The 13,467-nt window shown below is 44.7% G+C and overlaps 1 protein-coding gene across 1 annotated transcript in view; it reads left to right on the top strand.

Moving 5' to 3' along the window:
- Positions 1-7,471: 7,471 nt before the first annotated feature.
- Positions 7,472-13,467, top strand: part of LOC147624605 (protease Do-like 1, chloroplastic) — a 72,753-nt gene continuing 66,757 nt past the window's right edge. Inside the window, exon 1 of the mRNA XM_086819622.1 lies at positions 7,472-8,124. Within this exon, the coding sequence (XP_086675748.1) occupies positions 7,511-8,124 (614 nt within the window). The 5' untranslated portion in view covers positions 7,472-7,510. The remainder of the gene's footprint in view (positions 8,125-13,467) is intronic.

Here is a 13,467-nt window from a genome sequence, read left to right as displayed (position 1 = left end):
GAGTTCAAGTCCCACCGTTGGTCGTATATGCCCTCGTGTTGCATTCTACAAACGTTAATACCTCTCTCTCCCATAGTGTTTGTGTGTGTGTGTGTGTGTGTGTGTGTGTGTGTGTGTGTGTGTAATAAAAGAGTACCCTCGCACTACCTTTCTGCTGCCCACCACCACAGGTGGGCAGATTGGCTAGTGCGAGGGCCCTTATATAAAGGCCATGATCCACCCGAGTTCAAGTCCCACCGTTGGTCGTATATGCCCTCGTGTTGCAATCTACTGACGTTAATACCTCTCTCTCCCCCATAGTGTGTGTGTGTGTGTGTGTGTGTAATAAAAGAGGACCCTCGCACTACCTTTCTGCCACCCAAAAGTTGGGCAGATTGGCTAGTGCGAGGGCCCTTATAAAGGCCATGATCCACCCGAGTTCAAGACCCACCGTTGGTCGTATATGCCCTCGTGTTGCATTCTACCGACGTTAATACCTCTCTCTCCCATAGTGTGTGTGAGTGTGTAATAAAAGAGGCTTGGACTACCTTTCAACCACCCACAAGTGGGGCAAATTGGGTAGTGCGAGGGCCCTTATAAAGGCCATGATCCACCCGAGTTCAAGTCCCACCATTGGTCATATATGCCCTGGTGCTCCATTATACCGATGTTAATACCTCTCTCTCCCATAGTGTGTGTGTGTTGTGTGTGTGTGTAATAAAAGAGGACCCTCACACTATCTTTCTGCCACCCACAAGTGGGGCATATTGGCTAGTGCGAGGGCCCTTATAAAGGCCATGATCCACACGAGTTCAAGTTCCACCATTGGTCGTATATGCCCTCCTGTTGCATTCTACCGACGTTAATACATCTCTCTCCCATAGTGTGTGTGTGTGTGTGTAATAAAAGAGGACCCTCACACTACCTTTCTACCACCCACAAGTGGGGCAGATTGGCAAGTGCAAGGGCCCTTATAAAGGCCATGATCCACCTGAATTCAAGTCCCACCGTTGGTTGTATATGCCCTCATGTTGCATTCTACCGACTTTAATACCTCTCTCTCCCATAGTTTGTGTGTGTGTGTGTGTAATAAAAGAGGACCCTCAGGATACCTTTCTGCCACCCACAAGTGAGGCAAATTGGCTAGTGTGAGGGGCCTTATAAAGGCCATGATTCACCCGAGTTCAAGTCCCACCGTTAGTTGTATATGCCCTCGTGTTGTGTGTGTGTGTAATAAAAGAGGACCCTCGCACTACCTTTCTGCCACCCACAAGTGGGGCAGATTGGCTAGTGTCAGGGCCCTTATAAAGGCCATAATCCACCCGAGTTCAAGTCCCACCGTTGGTTGTATATGCCCTCGTGTTGTATTCTACTGACTTTAATACCTCTCTCTTCCATAGTGTGTGTGTGTGTGTGTGTGTAATAAAAGAGGACCCTCAGACTATCTTTCTGCCACCCCCACAAGTGGGGCAGATTGGCTAGTGCGAGGGCCTTTATATGGCCATGATCCACCCGCGTTCAAGTCCCATTGTTGGTCGTATATGCCCTCGTGTTGCATTCTACCAACCTTAATACCTCCTAGTGCGAGGGCCCATATAAAGGCCATGATCCACCCGAGTTGAAGTCCCACCGTTGGTCATATAAGCCCTCGTGTTGCATTCTACCAATGTTAATACCTCTCTCTCCCATAGTGTGTGTGTGTGTAATAAAAGAGGACCCTCGCACTACCTTTCTGCCACGCACAAGTGGGGCTGATTGGCTAGTGCAAGGGCCCTTATAAAGGCCATGATCCACCCGAGTTCAAGTCCCAACGTTGGTTGTATATGCCCTCATGTTGTATTCTACCAATGTTAATACCTCTCTCTCCCATAGTGTGTGTGTGTGTAATAAAGGAGGACCCTCACACTACCTTTCTACCACCCACAAGTGGGGCAGATTGTCTAGTGCGAGGGCCCTTATAAAGGCCATGATCCACCTGAGCTCAAGTCCCACCATTGGTCGTATATGCCTTCATGTTGCAGTCTACTGACGTTAATACATCTCTCTCCGATAGTGTGTGTGTGTGTGTAGAAAAGAGGACGCTCACGCTACCTTTCTGCCACACACAAGTGGGGCATATTGGCTAGTGTGAGGGCCCTTATCAAGGCCATGATCCACCCGAGTTCAAGTCCCACCGTTGGACATATACGGCCTCCTATTGCATTCTAGCGACGTGAATACCTCTCTCTCCCATAGTGTGTGTGTGTGTAATAAAAGAGGACCCTCGCACTACCTTTCGGCCACCCACAAGTGGGCACATTGGCTAGTGTAAGGGTCCTTATAAAGCCCTTGATCCACCCGAGTTCAAGTCCCACCATTGGTTGGATATGCCCTCGTGTTGCATTCTACCGACCTTAATACCTCTCTCTCCCATATCTCTCTCCCATAGTGTGTGTGTGTGTGAAATAAAAGAGGACCCTCACACTACCTTTCTGCCACCCAAAACTGGGGCAAATTGGCTAGTGCGAGGGCCCTTATAAAGGCCATGATCCACCCGAGTTCAAGTGCCACCGTTGGTCATATATGTCCTCGTGTTGCATTGTACTGACGTTAATATCCCTCTCTCCCATAGTGTAAGTATGTGTATGTGTGTGTAATAAAAGAGGACCCTCGCACTACAATTCTGCCACCCATAAGTGGGGCATATTGGCTAGTGCAAGGGCCCTTATAAAGGCCATGATCCACCTGAGTTCAAGTCCCACCGTTGGTAGTATATGCCCTCATGTTGCATTCTACCGACCTTAATACCTCTCTCTCCCATAGTGTGTGTGTGTGTAATAAAATAGAACCCTCACACTACCTTTCAGCCACCCACAAGTGGGGCAGATTGGGTAGTGCGAGGGCCATTACAAAGGACATGATCCACCCGAGTTCAAGTCCCACCGTTGGTTGTATATGCCCTCGTGTTGCATTCTACCGACGTTAATACCTCTCTCTCCCATAGTGTGTGTGTGTGTGTGTGTGTAATAAAAGAGGACCCTCCCACTACCTTTCTGCCACCCACAAGTGGGGTAGATTGGCTAGTGCCAGGGCCCTTATAAAGGCCATGATCAACCCGAGTTTAAGTCCCACCATTGGTTGTTTATATCCTCGTGTTGCATTTTATTAACGTTAATATCCCTCTCTCCCATAGTGTGTGTGTGTGTGTGTGTGTGTGTAATAAAAGAGAACCCTCGCACTACTTTTCTGCCACCCACAAAAGTGGGGCTGATTGGCTAGTACGAGGGCCCTTATAAAGGACATGATCCACTCGAGTTCAAGTCCCACCGTTGGTCATATATGCCCTCATGTTGCATTCTATCGACGTTAATACCTCTCTCTCCCATAGTGTGTGTGTGTGTAAAAAAAGAGGACCCTCACACTACCTTTCTGCCACTCACAAGTGGGGCAGATTGGCTAGTGTGAGGGCCCTTATAAAGGCCACGATCCACCCGAGTTCAAGTCCTACTGTTGGTCGTATATGCCCTTGTGTAGTATTCTACCAACGTTAATAGCTCTCTCTCCCATAGTGTGTGTGTGTGAAATAAACAAGGACCCTCGCACTACCTTTTTGCCACCCTTAAGTGCGGCAGATTAGCTAGTGCAAGGGCCCTTATAAAGGCCATGATCCACACGAGTTCAAGTCCCACTGTTAGTTGTATATGCCCGAGTGTTGCATTCTACCGACGTTTATACCTCTCTCCCGTAGTGTGTGTGGTTGTGTAATAAAAGAGAACCCTCGCACTACCTTTTTGCCACCCACAAGTGGGGCAGATTGGCTAGTGCGAGGACCCTTGTAAAGGCCATGATCCACACGAGTTCAAGTCCCACCATTGGTCGTATATGCCCTCGGTTCGCATTCTACCGACGTTAATACCTCTCTCTCCCATAGTGTGTGTGTAATGAAAGAGGACCCTTGCACTACCTTTCTGCCACCCACAAGTGGGGCAGATTGGGTGGCGCGAGGGCCCTTACAAAGGACATGATCCACCCGAGTTCAAGTCCCACCGTTGGTTGTATATGCCCTCGTGTTGCATTCTACCGACGTTAATACCTCTCTCTCCCATAGTGTGTGTGTGTGTGTGTGTAATAAAAGAGGACCCTCTCACTACCTTTCTGCCACCCGCAAGTGGGGTAGATTGGCTAGTGCCAGGGCCCTTATAAAGGCCATGATCAACCCGAGTTCAAGTCCCACCGTTGGTCATATATGTCCTCGTGTTGCATTTTATTGACATTAATATCCCTCTCTCCCATAGCGTGTGTGTGTGTATGTGTGTGGGGTAGATTGGCTAGTGCCAGGGCCCTTATAAAGGCCATGATCAACCCGAGTTCAAGTCCCACCATTGGTCATATATGTCCTCGTGTTGCATTTTATTGACATTAATATCCCTCTCTCCCATAGTGTGTGTGTGTGTGTGTGTGTGTGTGTGTGTGTGTGATAAAAGAGAACCCTCGCACTACTTTTCTGCCACCCACAAAAGTGGGGCAGATTGGCTAGTGCGAGGGCCCTTAAAAAGGACATGATCCACTCGAGTTCAAGTCCCACCGTTGGTCGTATATGCCCTCATGTTGCATTCTACCGACGTTAATACCACTCTCTCCCATAGTGTGTATGTGTGTGTAAAAAAAGAGGACCCTCGCACTACCTTTCTGCCACTCACAAGTGGGGCAGATTGGCTAGTGTGAGGGTCCTTATAAAGGCCATGATCCACCCGAGTTCAAGTCCTATCGTTGGTCGTATATGCCCTTGTGTAGCATTCTACCAACGTTAATAGCTCTCTCTCCCATAGTGTGTGTGTGTGTGAAATAAACGAGGACCCACGCACTACGTTTTTGCCACCCACAAGTGGGGAAGATTAGCTAGTGCCAGGGCCCTTATAAAGGCCATGATCCACCCACAAGTGGGGAAGATTAGCTAGTGCCAGGGCCCTTATAAAGGCCATGATCCACCCTCGCACTACGTTTTTGCCACCCACAAGTGGGGAAGATTAGCTAGTGCCAGGGTCCTTATAAAGGCCATGATCCACCCGAGTTTAAGTCCCACCGTTAGTTGTATATGCCCGAGTGTTGCATTCTATCGACGTTTATACCTCTCTCTCACGTAGTGTGTGTGGTTGTGTAATAAAAGAGAACCCTCGTACTACCTTTTGCTACCCACAAGTGGGGCAGATTGGCTAGTGCGAGGATCCTTGTAAAGGCCATGATCCACACGAGTTCAAGTCCCACCATTGGTCGTATATGCCCTCGGTTCGCATTCTACCGACGTTAATACCTCTCTCTCCCATAGTGTGTGTGTAATAAAAGAGGACCCTTGCACTACCTTTCTGCCACCCACAAGTGGGGCAGATTGGCTAGAATGAGGGCCCTTATAAAGGCCATGATCCACCCGAGTTCAACTCCCACCGTTGGTCGTATATGCCCTCTTGTTGCATTCTACTGACATTAATACCTCTCTCTCTCTCTCATAGTGTGTGTGTGTGTGTAATAAAAGAGGACCCTTGCACTACCTTTCTCCCACCCACAAGTCGGGCCGATTGGCTAGTGTGAGGGCCCATATAAAGGCCATGATCCACCCGAGTTCAAGTCCCACCATTGGTCGTATATGCCCTCGTGTTGCATTCTACCGATGTTAATACCTCTCTCTCCCATAGTGTGTGTGTGTGTGTGTAATAAAAGAGGACCCTCGCACTGCCTTTCTGCCACCCACAAGTGGGGACATTTTGTATACAACTTCTTTTCAAGTCCTAGAGTTTATATTTAATTGTGAGAAATGACTAACAATGCTAGGTAGTACCAATTACAATCTTTGGAGCTGAAGATGCGGTCAAATTTTGATTCTTAGAGTGCACTAGAGATAATTTGGGAATTGAACTAAGACCATAACATTCAACATTCGTCAAAAGGTGTGGTAGCTCCATGTTTTCTTTAAGAGAGAACACTATGGTTGATTGCTAGGCCACATATGCCATGCAAGGAAAAAAAAGGGGGCTAATCTTTGCCAATTGACTATTTTTTGTGGTTTTTCCACAAAAAATTCGCCCAATATCTTAAAACATTTGCCCAAGTTTTGGCCGTTTTGAATGGTTTTATAAAATATTTGCGCAATTTTGGACATTTTAGGGCATTTTTTGAAAACATTCGCCGCATTTTCTATAATTTTAGATTTATAATAATCACCAACCCACCTACACTTATATATTCATGGAGGTTTCTTATTTTGTACCATGATGTCGTGGTTTTGTAATGATGACATCACCTATATGTGACATCTAGATTATAATATCGATCCAGTACCATTCATGCAATATATGGCACAAGTATGATAAAGGTGGCTTTAATTCATAAATGACAACCGTAAAAGATGGAAGGCAATACAACCTCAATAGATAGTGGCCTTAATTTACAATGAATGAGTGCAACCTTAATAAATGGAACGGAATGCAAATTCAATGTATCTAAGGTAAGATGAGGATGAACATTGCACATAAGGGAGATTAGATGATAGCGTATTATGGAGACCAAAAAGGAGGCATGAGATATTACAAGAGGTAGTTTGAGAAGAGGAAAACACCAATATATTATGCACTTTTACATGTTTTAGGGCTACATCATAATGAGAAATGTTCATGCACCAACCTACCTTATCAAATACTAATGTATATGTAATTTTGAGTTGTATGAGAACCTATTCTTAAAGTATGAGCATTGAGGGACTGAGAATGTATGTGTACATATATGATAAGTAATATTGTAATTTATGGTTTTAGAAAAAGTCTATCTTCCTAAGATTTCTATAATTTGGTCTTACAGCATGTTAAGTTTTCTATAATCGAAAAGTGATTAGTTTATCAATGGATGTGGTAAGTAATATGCATGCATATTGGAAGAATTAAAATTTTAGATATTTCTTAAAAAATGCTCATGCTCACAAGAATCTTCCCCCCTCCCTCCCATTCACTTTTGGATAAACATGGAATAAGTTTGGCTTGAAAAGAGCATGAAGGAGGAGGAGGAGGAGGATGAAGAAGGGTATTAAGAAGTCAAAAGTAATAGCTTTTTGTAACACAAAAAAGTGGCATTGCTCGATAGGCTACAATGTACACCCAAAATGTTTTTAGCTAGCTTAACCTTAGCCCTATCAATTAATTAGTGCCCCTGCACTAATTAAGTAACATGGGCATTAGAGTGAATATTAATAGACACTAGTGAGATGACTTGTACTTCGCACGTCTCTTCAAACCTCCAAATTCAAATTCTACCCCAATCTCCTCGTGGATCTCTTCCTCCTCTTCTAGAACTTCCAAATTCTTGCCAAATGGAAGCTTTGTAAAACTCTTCTTTTATATATAATATACATACATATATAGAATACAGATATAGAAATAGAAATAGAAATATAAATAAATAAATAAATAAATAAATAAATATCTATAGATATAGATATATAGAGAAATTTATCCATGCTGATGTTATAGGCTAAACTCCCGACTGCTGGCTTCATTCATCATTCATCATGCTTACAACAGTTGCCCACCCTCAGTGGACTCAGTTTCGCCACACTCGGAACCTTTCTGGCCTCTCCTGCACACTCTGCAGATTTCCACAGCTTCGACCTCCCCCAGCTCGCCTCCTCTTCCATCATGCCGGGAACACCTGTCGGCGGTTCCGCCGTGGCGCATCAGCCCTTCTTTCAGAGCACTCTCGAAACGGTCGTACGATTGACGGTACGCTTTACCTGGACGGAAGTTGCGCACGGAGAGTGCCGGAGAATGATTCTTCTTCTGCCGGAACAGTGAAAGCGGGCTGTCCTGGGCGACCAAATGTAATGTGGGCGAGACCTTTCCGCCTTTCCGATCAGTTTTTTGAACTCTTTAGCAGGTTCGCCACTTTAGCAGAGGTGTTGGGGCGCTTTTCTGTGAGCACATTGGCCCGGATGGTGCCACCAAAGAAGTTTTTTGTTGCCGTGACCTCCTTGGCATTGGCGTTAGCAGTGCTTGGAACTGGGTCAGGTTCACATGCACTGGTTTCGCCCCCAACTAGACGGTTGCAGAGTGATGAACTCGCCACAGTGCAGCTCTTCAGAGAGAATACCCCTTCTGTTGTCTACATCACAAACCTAGCTGTCAGGTAACCATGGTTTCTTCTTCCAATGCATCCTTGAACATGTCATTAAGATGTGGATTTTATTGTTAATTTCGTTTCAGTCTTTCTTTTTCTGTAGTTAAGGTTACTGTAACCATGCCCCATTACTATAGTTGCGGAAACGTTGCAATGTCAAACCTTTTGAAGCCATAGGACTATGTGTACCATAAGGGTGGCTTCACAATAGTCGGCTGGACACTGTTGCAGCTTGAGCTCAGGGTGGGGGCCTTTCTCTTCACAAGGGCAGGAAAACTGAAGAGCTGCCAACTAGGAGTGCACAATTGGTTGGTGCAAGGTGACCTCGAGGTTGTCTGGTTTGATGCTGGAAACAATTGCTCAAACTTGTCTGCAATATGGGGTTCCCCATGGGAGTTTTCATGCTTTGTGTCTGGCCTGTACGAAGATCAAAAAGTGTGCGCTAAGATCCAACGTTACTTTTGTACTTCTTATGTTCGGAGGATGCTGATGAAATCTACTGAAGCATGATTGTCATCACTGTATATGTTCAATAATAATGACATGGAAAGAGATTTGCATCTTGAGCCTGATGGGAAACGACGACAAGGGTGGACCTATGGGTGTCACAGACAAACCCAAAATAATATGAAAAAGGCTGCTGAAGATGATTGCTGAGTGCTGGATTGGAAGGCCCCTTCTGCTATGCGCACTCCCCCCCCCTCCCCAACAGCCTTCGATCCATAGGCAGTGCCAAAAAGTATCGAAACACCTAATGAGCCATTTTGGAAGGACAATAATGGTCCTTACTAGTGCATTAAAAGATCTCACATGAGCTGTGTACTAGAGTGATCGTAGCAAACTCGGGGATCATGCCTTAAACCACTTAGAAAATCATGTCCATGTGCAACTCCCCTTGGCTACATACATACCCTAACCTGATGATTCTCCTATCCCACTGAAATACGCTTAGAGAATTGCCTTCTAATGACCCACAACTTGTCCTTCGTTGCATTGTATTCTGGTTTTGCATATTCTTGCGTATGGACCATGCCTAGAATGACCTTCAAACCTGCCCTTATAAACGTGTCTATAGGACTGGTTGGCCAACTACCGACTAGGTCAAATGAACATGACCATAAAAGGATGTGCCCAAACTGTCCACACCTCTCTGGACCATGGGCGCCTAGTTGCCCACTATCCCGGTGCACAAAACGTTGCCCTCTTGGTCCAAACATGCCCTTGGAACTTGCCAATAGGCGGCTGCAAGGGAAAATCATGTCCACGTGCAACTACTCCTTTGTCTAAAAAACCTCAAAACCTCGAGGTTTTTTTCATCATCATACTATGTTTTTAGGTGGCTTTTATCTGTTTTTTAAATATTTATAATTAATAAAAATATTGATTTTTTGAAACCACGAAACCTTGAGGTTGAGGGACTAAATCTTTTTGAAACAAATTCTCAAAAACCTCGAAATGTTTCTTGTGGCTATATTACAACTAGAATCAAGAATGGGTTTTATCTCTCTAGGGTGCCTTTGGACAATTATCTGCTAGTCTGCGGTGTTCAGACTATCACATGCTTCTCACTGGAAAAGTGCCCTTGGCCTTCCTTTGGTTCAAACTCCTAAACAACTTTAGGTTTTTGAAGCTCTGCATCTTCTAAAGAAGCCCTCATTAGCAACCCCTAGTGAACTTACCATTGCTTTCTCTCTGTCAACTTTGTTTGTGTTGTCCAATGCTACTTCCTGATTGGATCCTGCTTTAATAATCTGCCATCCAATTCTTTTAACACGTTGTAGAAAGTATTCCAAAAGTGTCATCCCATTTGAATTCTTTCTTTTCAGAGTCATGCATCCAAGAGAGAGTCTTGATTGTTTGCTCCCAAGTCTCTAGCATTCCTTGGAAAAGTCTCGAGACCTTCTTCCATGCGTGCCATGAAGAAAAATGTAGATCTTGTTGTGTACTACCTAGACTTGGACTCTGTCACCATTTCGCTGCCCAAATGGTCTTTGCCTATTTCGTGACAAGGTACGGGAGGCTAGGCCTTGTGTCACTTGTAGTGTGGCTAGGACGTGGAACCCATTGTTAGGGATCCTAGTTTAGGCTTCCCGCTGAGCTAGTTTGAGCTAGTTTCGTGCTCGAAAAGACCTGCTATTTACAGGTTCCAAGAATGGGAGATATATCCATTGCATAATGCATGTGCACGCATCTCTGCTTGCTTGAAATTGATTTTACGTGACTTGTTTTCGTGTGACTGCTTGCTATGACATGCCCAATTCACGGGCAGGGGACGCCCGCCCATGAACCATGTGAGTGTCTTGCATTTTGACATGGTTTGTGGCATGTGAACATGTCATGTGTACACACATGTACATGCTAATCTCAGGACTAATCCTAGAGTGCAGCCAGATAAAGAAGGATTAAGAACTAGATAGAACTAGAAATTTATAGAACATTTCCCTCATATTAAGAAGTAAAGATCTAGAAAATGCATGGAACGAGGAGGATCAAGAATTGAGTACTCGCACTAGGGAGGCTTCAGCCATGGTGTTGCATGCGCGGAAGTCTTTGTTGTACTGTTCCACAGTTCTAAGCCTGAGTAAGAATATGATGCTGATTAAACATGATTAAGACAGAGGAGAGAGAGATAAGTGTCAGGGTTTTTCTAGTATTTAATATGGTACAAAAAGGTGGCTTAGATGCGTGTACATGCTTAGGCCTTGGTCAGCCCCATAGGGGTGACCCCTGGCCCCTTCTACATATCTTCTACTGATGACTGAATGAATGAATTTGATGAATGACTGAATTATGCCCCTTTTCTTATATATATGTGTGAAGGTTGCAGTCGGCCAACCAAGGTCTGTTGCTTGGATTGGAATTAGGCCTTAAATGCCTTGATTGCTGCGCTAAATATTTGATGTTGCTCAAGCTTGTTGCTATGCCAGCTATTGCGTGGTCACCTACTGTTGGAACCCGTGCTGGCTGCCGACAGGGTTCCAAGCCCTTCATGTTGATGCTTATGTTGCTAATGGTGACCCTGATGATGATGATGATGATGATGATGATGGTGATTCTGATGATGATGGGGCTGATGATGACGAGGATGATGCTGCTGATGCTAATGTTGATGATACTCATGCTATTGATTCTACTGTTGTCCTAATTGTTGGACTAGTCAGGGATTAAGACTATTCATGCTGATGATTAGCCATGGCATGGGTGTGCACGTGCCACACAGTCTCTGTGAGGGTGTGAGCCGAACTCTAATACGAGAGCGCCTGTTTGTGTGGTCTTGGAACGACAATTTTCGCGTTCACTCCCCTCCAGGTGTATGAGATTGGTGGCCAGGCTACTGAGTCTCTGACCCATTCAACGAGTCCGGCATCGACAGTGTACTCTGACATACTTTTGTTTGGGAACTTGTCTTCATGCTTGCATTGCATTGGATTATCTGGCAGGTGAGTCCTTAGAACTTTGTACAAATTAAAATACTCCAATAATATAGTGTCATGTGCATGCACATGGACATGCTACTTCATGGGCTAATCCTTGAAGGGCAACAGAACAACAGATGAACCAGGGCATGAGCAAGGCAGAGGGAATCCCAAGAAGAGCATCCCAAGGATGCAGGATCTGGCCGACAGGGTAATGAAGGGATTAATGGACTGGGCAGCAAGTACAATACTATGGATATTTTCTGCTTGCCGACCTTTGGTGGTGTTCCAAAGCCTATAAATAGGCTCAGCCAAGAATCATTAGCACCATTTAGTCCCCTATGGCTTGCCAAAGAATGTACCTTTTTGTACTATATAGAATACATTGAAAAATCAGCTCTCTCTCTCTCTCCTCTCCATCTTCTACTATATAGAATGTACCTTTTTGTACTACATAGAATACACTGAAAAATCAGCTCTCTCTCTCTCTCTCTCTCTCCTCTCCATCTTCTACTTGCATTTGCATCAAGCATGTTTCAAGAAAGGTGTTTAGGGCTGAAAGAAGACTCCCATAGCTTCCACATGTGACATTGGTATTAGAGCTTTAAGCTATTGTTGCTGCCCATGTCCCACCCACCCTTATTGCATCGCGCATTGATGAAACCATCGCCTGCGTCTTCATCTTTTGGTGGGGTGGTGACCACACAACATTGTATTAGCATCAGGCTCAACAAGACTAAACATTGATGGTGTCCCAGATGAAGGTGCATAGTCCAAGGAGAGTAACACAAGACATGGAAGAAGTTCCCAGGAGGTTGGTGTCACCATTTGGCCACCTAACTGGTACACCTGTGCTCTCATTATGTATGTACATTGGACTGGCGTCCATGGCAGTTGCATATGCCAGGGATTGATGCCACTCATGTGATACTGTGGACTTGGCTTTCTGCTGGGACTTGTGCCTGTGTGTACATGCCCGGAAATGCTTGGAGGATTGGTGTTTCATTGGGTCTTGTACCTCGTGTACTTGTGTGGAGCACATCTATTTTGGTGTAGTCTCGTGAATGGGGATTGTCTATACTAATGTTGCATTGCATAGCATCTTTATGTGCTTACTTGCAATTTAATTTGCATGTTGTTTTTATGCTTGGTGACCAATGTGTAGTTTCGGGTAAGGGGACGCCTACCCGTGAACCGTGTGTGAAATTGTCTGCTGACATGGTTATGTGGCATGTGATAGGTGGTAAGTATTAGTCAAAAACCTAGCCTTAGAAATTAGCATTAATTTATAAGTGAGTGTGTACACACTTCATTAAGTTTGGGCGACCAAAACTTACTTATAAATTATGATACGTTCACATACCCTGTGTAGTGTTCTTGTCGTACGTGCTCTCTTGTAGATTGTTGCTATCATGTGTTGGTGGAACAATAGAGAACAGATGGTAGGAAACATGGGCACCTGAGAGGGTAGTGTGAGTTGCAGTTCTACACCGACAACCAGATTGTTTGCAATACTATATTCATACGCATAGATATGGAAATCTGGTTCGAAATGCCCATGACACTATGTACTTGATTCTCCCAAGTTTAATTGGAAATGTGGTCAGAAATGCCCATGACACTATGTACTTGATTCTCCCAAGTTTAATATATTCTATTTGAGGAGGGGCCGGCCGTTCCAGCTCATTGTGCATCTCTTGTTAATTTAGCAAATTACATCTTGTATTGAGCTTGTTGTCCATTAATTCTCAGTGTATTTAAGTGTATTGATTAGCATTGTGTTTAGCCAAGCATTCCACACCAATCGGTGGAATTACATTGGTATCAGAGCATACGGTTTATTTTCACTACTATCATGAAAGATGATCACCACGAACACTAGCTATCTCTACACTTAGAACACTATGGACAGTCATACAGTGAATGTTGGAGATGC

Source organism: Cibotium barometz, chromosome 25, assembly GCF_041138505.1.
Source record: "Cibotium barometz isolate CiBa-2024 chromosome 25, ASM4113850v1, whole genome shotgun sequence".
NCBI lineage: Eukaryota > Viridiplantae > Streptophyta > Polypodiopsida > Cyatheales > Cibotiaceae > Cibotium > Cibotium barometz.
This window is presented reverse-complemented; position numbering and strand designations above follow the sequence as displayed.